Source organism: Microcebus murinus, chromosome 17 (genome assembly GCF_040939455.1).
Source record: "Microcebus murinus isolate Inina chromosome 17, M.murinus_Inina_mat1.0, whole genome shotgun sequence".
Classification (NCBI taxonomy): Eukaryota; Metazoa; Chordata; class Mammalia; order Primates; family Cheirogaleidae; genus Microcebus; species Microcebus murinus.
Window position 1 is genome coordinate 19,879,215 of NC_134120.1, and position 13,553 is coordinate 19,892,767.

General features: G+C 35.3%; 1 protein-coding gene across 1 annotated transcript in view; it reads right to left on the reverse strand.

Moving 5' to 3' along the window:
* Nucleotides 1–13,553, reverse strand: part of DCC (DCC netrin 1 receptor) — a 1,043,477-nt gene that overhangs the window by 93,206 nt on the left and 936,718 nt on the right. Inside the window, exon 20 of the mRNA XM_075993861.1 lies at nt 9,398–9,592. Coding sequence (XP_075849976.1) covers nt 9,398–9,592 — 195 coding nt within the window. The remainder of the gene's footprint in view (nt 1–9,397; nt 9,593–13,553) is intronic.

A 13,553-nucleotide genomic window follows, 5' to 3' on the forward strand; every position in this document is an offset into this window, starting at 1 on the left:
AAGTTATCAAGATATGACTGACAAGTAAACAGCTACACATATTTAATGTATACAATTTGATGAGTTTGGGAATAAGGATATACTTAAACTCCTTGATGTTGAAAAGCATCAGCACCATCAAGAGAATAGACATATCTATAACTTCTCAAGGTTATGTCTAACTCCTTTAATTTTTTGTGATAATAGCACAATGTAAGATCTATCCTGTTGAGAAGTCTGCAGTTAGCCTGATTGGTTTTCCTTTGTAAAGTACTTGATGTTTTCTCCTCACAGCTTTAAAGTGTTCCTCCTTCATGTTGACTTTGGTCAGCCTGATGACTGTGTGTCTTGGTGAATACCTCTTTGCAATGAATCTCCCAAGTGTTCATTGAGCTTCTGGTACCTTGATGTCTAAATCTCTAGCAAGACCAGAGAAGCTTTCCTCAATTATTCCCTCAAATAGGTTTTCTAGCCCTTGTGTGTTTTCTTCTCCACCCTCAGAGATGTCTATGATTCTTATATTTGGCTGTTTTACATAATCCCATATTTCTTATAGGCTTTGTTAATTCCCCTTAATTTTCTATATTTGTATGACTAATTTGATCCCAAAGAGTTGTCTTCAGCTCTAAGTGTCTTTTTTCTGCATGGTCTAGTCAATTCTTACAACTCTCCATTGTGTTTTATATTTCCTTAAATGAAATTTTCATTTCCAGTTCTATTTGGTTCATTTTTAATATGTCAATCTCATTAGTGAATTTTTCATTCATTTCCTGAATATATTTTCTAATTTCTTTGAGTTGGTTTTCCATGTTCTCTCAGATTTCATTGAGCTTCCTTATAATCCATATTTGGAATTCTTTATCATTCCAATAGTTTCATTTTAGTTGGCTTCCATTGCTAGAGAGCTGGTGTTCCCTTATGGGGTGTCTTTTCCTTCTGATTTTTCATACTTCTTTTTGCTGATTCCTTCTCACCTGAGGGAGCTGTCACTTCTGATTTTTTGATTTTCTTTTGTTTAGATGGGGGTCCCCCCACAATACACACATTTGTAGAGGAGTGTCTGTAGCGTATGTTGGATAAAAACCTTTGGCTTTCCTTGTGGGTGCTTTGATGGTGATCTAGGTACTGGATGTATGCTTTGGTTATAAATATCCTTAGTGTGGTGGCTTTCTCACTTGCAGGTTGGTTGTAGGCTACAGCAGTGGTGAGATATATGTGTGGGCAGATTCCCTGTCTCTCTTTGATGAAGGAGGATTGATGTCTTTGAAATCATCTCACTTTACTCAGTCCTCTTGTCTTCTTAATAGTGTGAATTGTATTGATATGCCCAGTTTAATTTCTGAGATTGCAGGTCATGCTTGTGGGTAAGAATCAATCACATCCTATAGGACTGAGTTGATAAATGTATAAAGGTTTATGAAAATTGACCTCCCTGTCAGTAGGTAGTACTTGCTGGAAGGAATAAGCTGTGGTGTTGTTTTTGGGTCCTGTGACTGGCTCTAGGCCTTAGGAGAAGCACTTGAATGCCCCAGGTGTTGGGTGGGGCCCTAGAACTTCCAGTTGAGTTCTTATTCTCTGCCACAGCAGAGGCAGGTGAAGGAGTGACACTGGGCAGAGCTGAGTTGGGTAAGGTTACCCTCAACTAAAACCTTACAAGCCAGAAGGGACTGGAGCCCAATCTTTAGTTTTCTTAGGCAGAGCAACTGCTAGCCTAAAATTTTGTATTCTGAAGAACTAAGTTTCATATGATGGAGAAAAAAAAGACTTTTCAAGAAAAGCAAACAATTAGGGAATTTGTCAAGACCAGACCTGCCCTACAGAAAGTATTCAGAATCACAATCTACATGGATCAGCACAATAGATACCCACCCATGTGAAACTATCCAAAAGCTAGAGCTCAGAACTCATTTAAAACAATAGCATAAGAGGTAAAAAAGAGCAATAAGGTATATCCAACAGGATGAACAGAGTAGCATCACACATATAAATTCTAGCAATCAATATGTATGGTTTTAATGTCCCACTCAAGGGACATAGGCTGGATTAATGGATGAAAAAAATACAACCTAAATATGTGCTGTCTCCAGGAAGCCCATCTAATCCACAACAACTCCTATAGACTCAAGGTAAAAGGATGGAGAATAAAAAACTATCCATGAAAATGGAAACCTAAAGAAAGCTGGTATAGCCATTCTCATATCAGATAAATTTGACTTTAAATCAATAATAGTAAAGAAAGAGAAAGATGATCATTATATAATAGTAAAGGGAACAATTCAACAAGATATAACAATCCAAAATATTTATGCACCTAACACAGGAGCACCCACATTCATAAAGGAAACCCTATTAGATCTAAGCAAAGAGAAAAACAGCAGCATCATAATTGCCAGGGATTTTAACACATGACTGACAGAATTGGACAGAATCCCCAAACAGAAAATAAATAAAGAAACACTGGACTTAAGTGGGACTCTAGAAAAAAAATGGGCCTAACAGACATTTACAGAAAATTTTACCCAAAAATACTGGATACACATACTATTAATCAGCACATGGAACATTCTCCAAGATTGATCACACCTTAGGCCACAAAACATGTCTCAATAAATTCAAAAAATTTGAAACATACCATGTATCTTCTCAGATCATAGTGCAATAAAACTAGACATCAACTTCAAGAGAAACACTCAATTCTACATATAATGATGGAAATTAAACAACCTGCTGCTAAACAATTATTGGGTCAATAAAGAAATTAAGATTGAAATAAAAAAATTCTCAAACTGAACACAAAGGTGACACAAGATATCAAAAACCTATGGGATTCAGCAAAGGCAGTCCCAAGGAGAAAATTCATAGCCTTAAATGCCTACATCAAAGAGACAGAAAGATCACTAATCAACAATCTAATGACACATCTTAAGGAACTAGAAAAGGAAGAGCAAAACAAACAAAAGCCAGCAGAAAAAAGAAACAACTTAGATCACAGCAGAACTAAACAAAATGGAAAACAAAAACATAATACCAAAGATCAGTGAAACAAAATGTTGGTTCTTTGTAAGGATAAACAAAGTTGATCTCTTGTTAGATTAACCAGCAATCAAAGAGAAAGGACCAAAATAGCTCAATCAGAAATGAAAAACCAGATATTACAACTGATACCATGGAAATACAAAATATAATCTATGAATACTATGAAAATCTCTATTCACATAAACTAAAAAATGTAGAGGAAATGGACAATTTCCCAGAGACACACAACTTCCTAAGACTCAATGAGGACTAAATAGAAGTCTTGAATAGACCAATAATAAGCAAAAAGATTGAAGCAATAATAAAAATACTTCCAACAAAAAAGTTCCCAACTAGATGGATTCACTGTCAAATTTTACCAGAACTACAAAAAAGAGCTGGTACCCATACTGCAGGAATTACTCCTTAACATTAGGAAGGAGGTATTCCTTCCCAAGTCATTCTATAAAGTCAGTATCACCCTGATACCAAAGCCAAGAGAGGACACAACAAAAAAAGAAAACTATAGACCCTTGTGAATATAGAAGCAAAAATCCTTGATAAAATACTAGCAAATCAAATTCAACAGCACATCAGAAAAATCCACCATGACCAAGTAGGCTTCATCCCATGAATGCAAGGATGGTTCAACATATGGAAATCAATAAATGTGATTCACCACATAAATAGAAGCAAAACCAAAGATCATATGACCATCTCAATATATGCAGAAAAGAGCATTTGACAAAATTCAGCATACTTTCATGGTAAAAACCCTCAGCAAATTAGTCATAGAAGGTATATATATCAAATTTATAAGTCATATATGACAAATCCACAGGCAACATCACACCTGAATAAGGAAAAGTTGAAAGCATTCCCACTAAGAACTGGAATAAAAGAAGGGTGCCGAGCAAATCTGGAAGCATCACATTACCAGAATTCAAACTATACTACAAGGTTATGATAGCCTAAATAGCTGGTAATGGCACAAAAATTGAGACATAGACTAATAAAACAGAACATAAATCCCAGATATAAAAGCATCCACATACAGTCAACCAATCTTTGACAAAGCAGACAATATATACTGGGGAAAAGAAGCCCTGCTTGATAAATGGTGCTGAGAAAATTGTACAGTCACATGCAGAAGAATAAAACAGGATCCATATCTCTCACAACTCACAAAAATTAATTCAAGATGAATAAAATACTTAAATGTAAGGCATGAAACCATAAGAATCAAGAAGTAAATGTTGGAAAAACTCTTCTAGATATGAGCCTATGCAAAGAATTTATGAAGAAGACCCCGATGTCAATCTTAGCAACAACAAAAATAAATGGAACTTGCTTAAATTAAAATGCTTCTGCATAGCTAAGGAAATAATCAACAGAGCAAATAGACAATCTACAGAATGGAAGAAAATATTCACAAGCTATACATCTGATAAAGGGCTAACATCCAGAATCTACAAAGAACTCAAACAAATCAGCAAGGAAAAAACACACAACCCTATTAAAAAGTATGCAAAAGATATGAACAGAATCTTTTCAAAAGAAGATAGACAAATGACCAACAAAAATATGAAAAAATGCTCAACGTCATGAATCATCAGAGAAATACAAATTAAAACCAGAATAAGACATCACCTTACCCAGTTAGAACGGCTTTTATTAAGAAGTCCAAAAACAATAGATGATGATGTGAATACAGAGAGAAAGGAATGCTTATGCACTGTTGGTTGGACTTCAAATTAATACATCCTCTGTGGAAAACAGTATGGAGATTCCTCAAAGAACTGAAAGTAGACCTACCATTTGATCCAGCAATCCCACTACTGAGTATTTACCCAATGGAACAGAAGTCATTTTATCAAGAAGACAACTGCATGCAAATGTTTATTGCAACACAATTCATAATTGCAAGGATGTGGAATCGACCCAAGTGTCCATCAAGTTATGAGTGGATTAACACAATGTGTTTTGTGTATACTATGGAATAGTACTCAGCTATGATGAAGGATGAATTAATGCCTTTTGCATCAATTTGGATGGAACTGGAAACCATTATCCTAAGTGAAGTATCTAAAGAACGGAAAAACAAACACCACATATACTTGCTATTAAATTGGAACTAACCAATGAGCACACATGTGCACATAGGGAAGTAAAACTCACTGGATATCAAGCAAGGGGAAGAGGAGATGAGGGGATGGGCAAAAATCTACCTAATGTGTACAGTGAACACTATCTGGGTAATGGGCACACTTCTAACCCTGACTCAAGCATAACAAAAGTGACCCATGTAACCAAAAACATTTGTACCCCTGTTGTATTTTGAAATAATTTTTAAAAATGTACCCTCTTAGTAAATTTTAAGTATACAATATATTATTTTTTTCTATAGGAACTATGCTACATAGTAAATCTGTAAAACTTATCTTAACGCCCTCTGGTGGTCTAGTGGTTAGAATTTGGCACTCCCTGTAAGTTTTAAATAAGTTTTATAAATATCCTAGAGACAGGGTCTTACTCTGTTGGGCAGGCTGGAGTGTAGTAGCATGGTTCTAGCTCACTATAGTCTCAAACTCCTAGGGCCAAGTACTCCTCCAGTTTCAGCCTCCCGAGTAGCTAGAAGTACAGGTGTGACCCACCATGCTCGCCTACTTTTTAAATTTTTGTAGGTACGGCGTCTTATTATGTTGCCCAGGCTGGTGTCAAACTCCTGGCCTCAAGTGATCCTCCTGTCTCATCCTCTCAAAGTGCTGGGATTACAGGTATGAGCCATCATATCTTTCTTCAAGATTTAAGAAGTTTTTTTTTTTTTTAATTCATCAGGCATCTAATCTAATCTTTATAATCTAACCACCACAATTAATTTTTATCTTGATTTTCCTTCCATTTCTCATTGAAAACTAATGATTTCTCCAAATACATTTCATTATAGTATTAGGGGTTTGATGATAAAGGTGATATTTACAGGCAATTGCATTCTATGTAGTTAATGGACAGGAATAAGATATTGAACTAAGATCCTAATGTGGCTTCTGAAGAAGGACACCGTGTTGTCAGATGTACTATACCAGGTTTCCAGGAAGAACAAGGCAGAATATGTCAGGGTCATAAGTGGCCATACCATCCAGGAAATGTACAGGTTTGATAGTCAGAACAGAACACACTTAGAAACTATCCTAATCAGTACCTCATCTTTAGGATAGAAACATTTGGAATGGTGTAAAAAAAAAATATATCAACCTCATCTCATCTCCATTCCCTTTAACTTTAATCATATATTTACACTGTCTGTAGCCTAAGATATTCTTATATGTAGCAAGGGAAAAATAAATATTGTCATGGCAAAAAATTCCATCCTCATTCTTATCTTCTGGATTTTTCTGTTAGCAAAGATGGACTGAATATAACATAAGAAATATTGAATGTCTCAGAAAAAGGTTATCTACTGAAAAATATTTCCTAATAGGGACCAGATGGATTGTCCCAACCAAGTACCAACCAGGCCTGACCCTGGTTAGCTTCTGAGTTCAGATGAGATCACGTGCGTTCAGGGTGGTATGGCTGTAGAAGGACCAAATGGATTCTCATAGTTACCTTTTATTAAAGACAAAAAAGCTGTTTAAAAGTATGGTGATTTGTGCCTTGATTAACAATTTTTAATTATTCCTACATTTGTCAAGAAAATCACATATTTTGTTATAAAGTAATTTCAAAATGAAACCTTTTTTCTATTCTAGTACAGAACCTTCAATGCCATATTCTTGGTTAGGAGAGAGGCTCATTTCAGAATGATAATTAAGGAATGCCCAGGGAATCGACTGTCCTCTATCAGGCTTTCACTCTGAAGACTCCATTTTTTTGTGTGTGTGGAAGGTGATTTGTTCCATCTACAAGAATCCTCTGGGGTCTGCTACATTGGAAGTATCCTTCCTCACTATTACTTGGTAGGCCAACATGGAGAAACATATTGTATTAAAAGGAACCACCCACAGGATAGGGCAATGATAGACATGTCTTCCGATGGTTTGATAGTGTATAAGCATCCCAATGGAAGCCAGGGAGGATTTGTGGAAAAGAGGTGGTATTTGCAGAGTCCTATGTGGTCAGAGAGTTAAGTCCAAGATTCTTTTAATTAACATTCCAAAGAAAGTATTAGACACATCACGTATATATATGTGCATAGTTTATAGTAAAATAATCCCTTTCTAATTATAATTGTCCACAGTGATTGGTGTCTGAATTTCCTGTACCTCTTTGGCTGGTTGTTAATACCAAAAAAATAAAATAAAAAACAAAACTCTAATGTCTAGTAGAAAATGCTGCTATCTTTGCAAAGACTAAATATGAAAGAAGGAAGCTCATGGACACCTGCCTAGAGCAAGGTTTGTAATGAAAACTCTTGTCTATTACCCAGTAGACTACTGGGAGTTTTTTCAGCTTCAGGACAACACCTAAACTTTTCTCTCTGTCAAACAAAGTTACATCCTGATGAACAGAAGGCTTATTTTTTGAAGCAGCTTTGGGAACTGGAAATCTTAAATCAGAGAACAATAGCATGATTTTATATTTTTGGTGTAGATTTGGTGCATTGTGGCTATATATCTTTTATGAGAGGTAATTTATTTTAGAACATTTATCATTGTCAATGACATGAAAGATGCATGGATTTATAAAATTATTGATAAAGGTGGGCAATATCAATATTCCTGAGTAATTTAAAATCATCAGAAACTTATTTAACATATGAGTAGAATTCGTTTTAAAGTCTGACTATTATCAAGCATGACATATTCAGGGCAGACAACATTATACATCATATCAGGGAGTTAGAAATAACTTATGCAGACTATTATGCCATAGAATAAATTCCTGAGCTTGTTCTCAGTTCTGAAAATAATTTTCTAGATGAGTTTAGGGCACTTAGAGTAAACAGTACTGAAAGAAATATTGAGCTCATTAAATAATCTACAGGATAGCTATCAACGTGGGCCCGTAAATCCTGTGATAACTCATCACCGTGCTGTTTAATAGATCTGAATGCCTTAAGTCATCTTAAACCCTCCCTCAGATCTCTGAGTTGGCATACATTATGAGCGTGAAATTAATTTGGCACTCATCTATAGATAAAGATGAAGCATTTGCAAGGCACTATCTAGTTACATTTCATGCTCCCACAAAATGAATAACCAGTTGCCTTTCAATTGCTCATTTGGATTGAAACCTGATTTAGACATGAAGTCCTCAAAACCTAGATAGACAAGGAATCATTCATTTCTTTTCCACCTCCCTACCAACTTCTACTCTGTCATTAAGGACTGTCATGCAGGCTTAGGCTGAATGGGTGTTTGTGTGTTCTTGGCAAACTTTCAGAGTAGCTATTACCAAAATCCAGCTTTGGATAGTTCCCTCATCAAAATTCAAAAGTCCACTATTTATTAGGGTACCTTTACTCAGAGAATTGAGAAATAGACTATACAGTTATTCTATGACTCTTCTTTTAGTATGTAAAAAAAACTGGGTGAAAATGTCAATTGCCCACATGTTTCTGATTTTTCAGTTGTTTGGCATCACGTATTATCTATCGATTCCTGCCAGATATAGAGGTATAATGTCACAGATTTAAGAGCTATTATCCTTCTTTAGAACAACACATATCATGCCTTAAATATACATCTTTAAATATCAGCTATGAAACATTCAAATTATTTTGAATTGTTAACTGATATTCTTGGAACCGTTTGTCCTTCAGAAAAAATAATACTGTGTTCTAAAATAATAAGAACTTATATGAAAATTATTTTGACATAATCTCTCTTCTTTGGCCTTAGTATTTTTCTGTAGGAACATTTTTCTTCTAATAATCATATTACAAGATTTTTTCATTGTTTCTACACTGAATCTTTAAAATGAACATGCTCGTTTTGTTTGAAATTTTTTGTCTTTCCATAACAAAATTTCTTTTAATATAGAAAGCCTATAGTTCCTGAAAGAAAATATTTAAAGTTGGCAATAGTATGCTATGCACATAACTCAATGCATTTTAATTTTTATTCCCTTAAATAAAATGGCTGAAGGGTTTCATTATATTTTGAATAGAACCAATATACATGACATCAATACAAAGTTCCATAAGGATTGTAAATGAAAAAAAGTCAAGTTAAATATGTCTGCCTTGTCCTGATGGCAGAAAATGTGATAACACAATAGATCTTTCTTTGAGATGTTGGCTTTGAGCATAATGAAGTACATTTAATTTATTTTGCACGTCCACTGCAACCACGTTGCCAACAAAGATGGTGCGGGGCCGTTTCCAACACAGGCCACAATGCTATTTTATTATATAACAATCCTACAGGAGAAGAAAGGCATAATAGGAAATGATTCAAACCTTTCAGAGTCCTGAAGAGGATGGGATCAGAGAGGGGCCCCACTCCTTTCGCATTTCGCGCTTGAATTCGAAAGTAATACATAGTGTCGAGGTTGAGATCCATGATTTGATGAGTAAGCCGATCACCACTGATTGTTTCCATAATCCAGTCATCGATTGGGATGTTCTTGTCCAAAGTATAAAACAAGATGTAAGCTGCATAAACAGACGAATACGACCGTGTTTAGTGCACTGACTGCGTGCTCTAGTTCTGCTCCCAGACACCTGTGTTTCCCAAATATAATTCACAGTGATTATTCACAATCTATAAACTACAGTATTTAGTTTTCCAATGATATCCTTTATCTTCATATTTCAAGGATTAGATAAATAATTGCGTCAACATACAGAATCAGAAAATGGAATAGGCTGTTAGTAATAAAAATATCTGCCACATCTAAAACTGCATGCTTTCTGCCACCTATAAATCCTGATTATGAGTTTGCTCTAATATAGAAACATGATGAAAAATGTAAAACATGGATAACAAGTCTGTAGTATTTTCACTGTATTACAACAACGAAAATAATACTTATTTTCGCTTGTGCTTAAATAATAAAAAATGTATTGCAAAGTATAAAATGTCCTACATATTTAAGATGTTATAAAAATAAATGATCATATCTGATTACTGTAATGACTGGGAGGTTGTCAGGGGCAATGTTGCTGTCCTTTCATAGATGACAAAGCTGAGGGTGACCCAGGCTAGCTGGTAAAGGGACTGGGATGACATTCTTCACCACAAAATTAAAATTCCAACACTATTTTCTCTAGTCCAGTCCAGCTAAGTAGATAAACAAGTATTGCAGGACAACTGTGGGTTATCTAGTTAGTATCTCAAGTATCCATAACTGATCTTTTAATAGTGTTATTTATTTTCCATGTTAAGGAATATGTTCCTTGAATGCTAGTCGTGTACTCAGTCATGATAGTCTCATATACACTCAAACAAATCTGGGGATTCCTGTAAAATATTTATCTTGTAACATTATATTAATGCTTGGCCAATTTGTGATCTTGCTCAAATGTAAAAGCATTGATTTATAATTTTATGTCACACTGTCAGATGAAACTGCAAAGGGGCTCATCGTGGTTGTCTTTTCTATATGAATGTGGTGCTGACCTCCATCCATTTCTACCCAATTTCTGCAATGACATCACGAAGGCCACAAATGCCCATAGTTCTATTGTGTATTTGTAAATTATTTTCTTAAAAACAAGTGTCACCCTTTGGTTCACCTTTTGCTTCATTTTGAGTCCCTCTTGCCACATCTGGACTGGGGACCTTCACTCATAGTAGATCTTTGCAATGGTTATGCCACAGGGTTCTCTGATTTGGATTCACTTCCCCCTTCTGCCATAATAACTCTGCACACTCTGACACCTCAGCACAAACCCTCACTACAGGAAGACTGTTCAAACCATGCTTGTTCTACCTTCCTTCTTCTTCTGATGCCATTCCACTTTTCTTCACTTTCTCTATCCAAATCCCACCCATCCATTAATGTCTAGTTTATATATAGCTATACATATGTTTTATTATGAGCATGTCTGATTCTTCAAAAGGATAAAAATATTCTTTAGTTCAAGAGCCATAGAGTTCAAGAAATTGCTCAAATACAATTTGAAATTGTCAGAACCTGGTGCTTACACACTCAACTTTACTTGATTCCAGAACTGCCATTTTTAAATATTTGAGTGAATATTTTTTACATAGATAAAAGCATCACACAGGCAAATATTCTATTCTCATATGATAAATGAAGAAAACCAGGAATAAGTGTGGCTGACCTGGGATGGAAGCACAATTCTCCAAACTTTCATCTTCATCATGTACTTACAATGGCCCATAAAAAGCTTTAACAATTTTATTAAACATCTAAATGTAAAATTTATGTGCTTACAGAACAAAAGATTTCATTCAATAAGTGAGTTTCAATATATCTTATGTGAACACTATTTTTAGTAGGATTTTTGAAGAATAAAAAAGTAATATAAGATATGGCTCCTGGCCGGGCGCGGTGGCTCACGCCTGTAATCCTAGCTCTCTGGGAGGCCGAGGCGGGCGGATTGCTCGAGGTCGGGAGTTCGAAACCAGCCTGAGCAAGAGCGAGACCCTGTCTCTACTATAAATAGAAAAGAAATTAATTGACAAACTAATATATATAGAAAAAATTAGCTGGGTATGGTGGCGCATGTCTGTAGTCCCAGTTACTTGGGAGGCTGAAGCAGGAGGATTGCTTGAGCCCAGGAGTTGGAGGTTGCTGTGAGCCAGGCTGACGCCACGGCACTCACTCTAGCCTGGGCAACAGAGTGAGACTCTGTATCAAAATAAAAAAAAAAAAAAAGTTGCCTTACAGAAAACATGCATTTCATTTGTATGTGTAAGCTTGGTACATTTGAAATATTATCAAATCCATAATTGAAGTCTTACCTTATAGATTTCCACATAACCACATGGATTAGAACTTCATTGGTTTCTCATTACCTTTTTGTACCTACATACTTGTCTGTGTCCAAGTCACGAGCTTTCTCCATCCTTTCCCTTTTCTTTTTTTAGCTTATTTTTTGTCTTTTACCCACCACAATGGCCAAATCAAGAAATATTATATCAAATAAGAGTTTATAAAATCTTTTGGGACTGTTAATCCATTTGGGCACTCCCACATTGAAATTACATTTGTCTACTGCATATGAAATCTCACATCATACATCTGTTATTTTGACTCTACTTATACAAATAGGCAGTTATAATTTCAGAAGCAAAGTGTTGGAATGTGTTCCATTCCACCTCTCCTCTCTCAAGTCCTTTTCCATATTTTTCGCACTCATGACTGATTCTCTTCCATAAATTAGATAGACTGTTAAGTATTGGGAAAACCAAGCTATGTGGCATGACAACAACAAGGCTCTCAGTCCAGTAAGGGCTTTTAATCTTGAAAAATTGATTCTGATAATTGTATATATAGGTAGATAGGTAAGAAGAAATCATATTTTCCTTGTTTGTGGTCAAAAATTGCAGGCTATGGATTTAGGAAGATCATACTTTAAGTCATCGCTCTATTTTCTGGCTGTACAACCTTAAGCAACTTGTTTAATCTAAGTATGTTTCAGTTTTCTCATCTGAAAGCAGGTTGCTGTGAGATAATACATTTTAAGAACTTAACACAAGGTAGGTATTTCTATTACATTGTCTTTTACACAGTAACTACTTAGTAAATGCTTTAGTTATTCTTAAAAATTTATTCCATAGTATTGCTAAACCTTGAGGAAATGTCTCACTAGAAGAGCTAGATCTTTGGTTTCAAGTCAAACAGACAGAATATATTTAATATTAATGCATTGATTGATTTACTCAACAAATGTTTACTTTCAATTAGCTGCTATGTGTCAAGAATGTTGTTACTGGGAATAAAGTGTTGAACAATATCTGAAGCCTGCTTACATGGAATTTTCAGCCATTTAATATAAACATTTAGATTTTCTCTTATGATTATGTAGGAAGGGGATGTAGAGAAAGAAGTCACGATGATTAAGTTTCCAACTTTTGCAATTGGATAAACCATGGAGACTTTTGAAAAGATAGGAGTAAAACTATTTAGATGCATTTGATTCCAGGGTGAGTGCCTGGCTGGGTCCACAGTCTCAGATGATCTTACAACTTACTATGGGAGATAATAGTGCATTATTGGGTCAGCTGCAGTAGGCGATAGACAAATTAAAAAAAAAAAAAAAGGATGAAGGTGAAAGAGGGGCTTGGGGAAGAGAATGAGGTGCCAGTATGTTAGACACATATAGATGTATAATATGAAGTTGAATATGTTAATTTAGTTCTTCCTGGATGAAGATAAAGATTTCAAAGATATAAGTGGATATTCACTGACACTCTTACTCTACTATCGACACTTTCTCAGAGAAAGTACCAAAGGGAATAAAAAGATCTGCATTCTAGGAAGCAACACCTAGGGAACAGGTGGAAGAAATTCATGCAAATGAGATTGAGAAGCTATAGCCTGGAAAGTGGGAAGAAAAGTGACTAGGTGATTTTACAAAAGGGAAACAAACCAAACTAGACTATTAAATGACACAGAAAAAGAGAGTATAATTCTAGCCATTA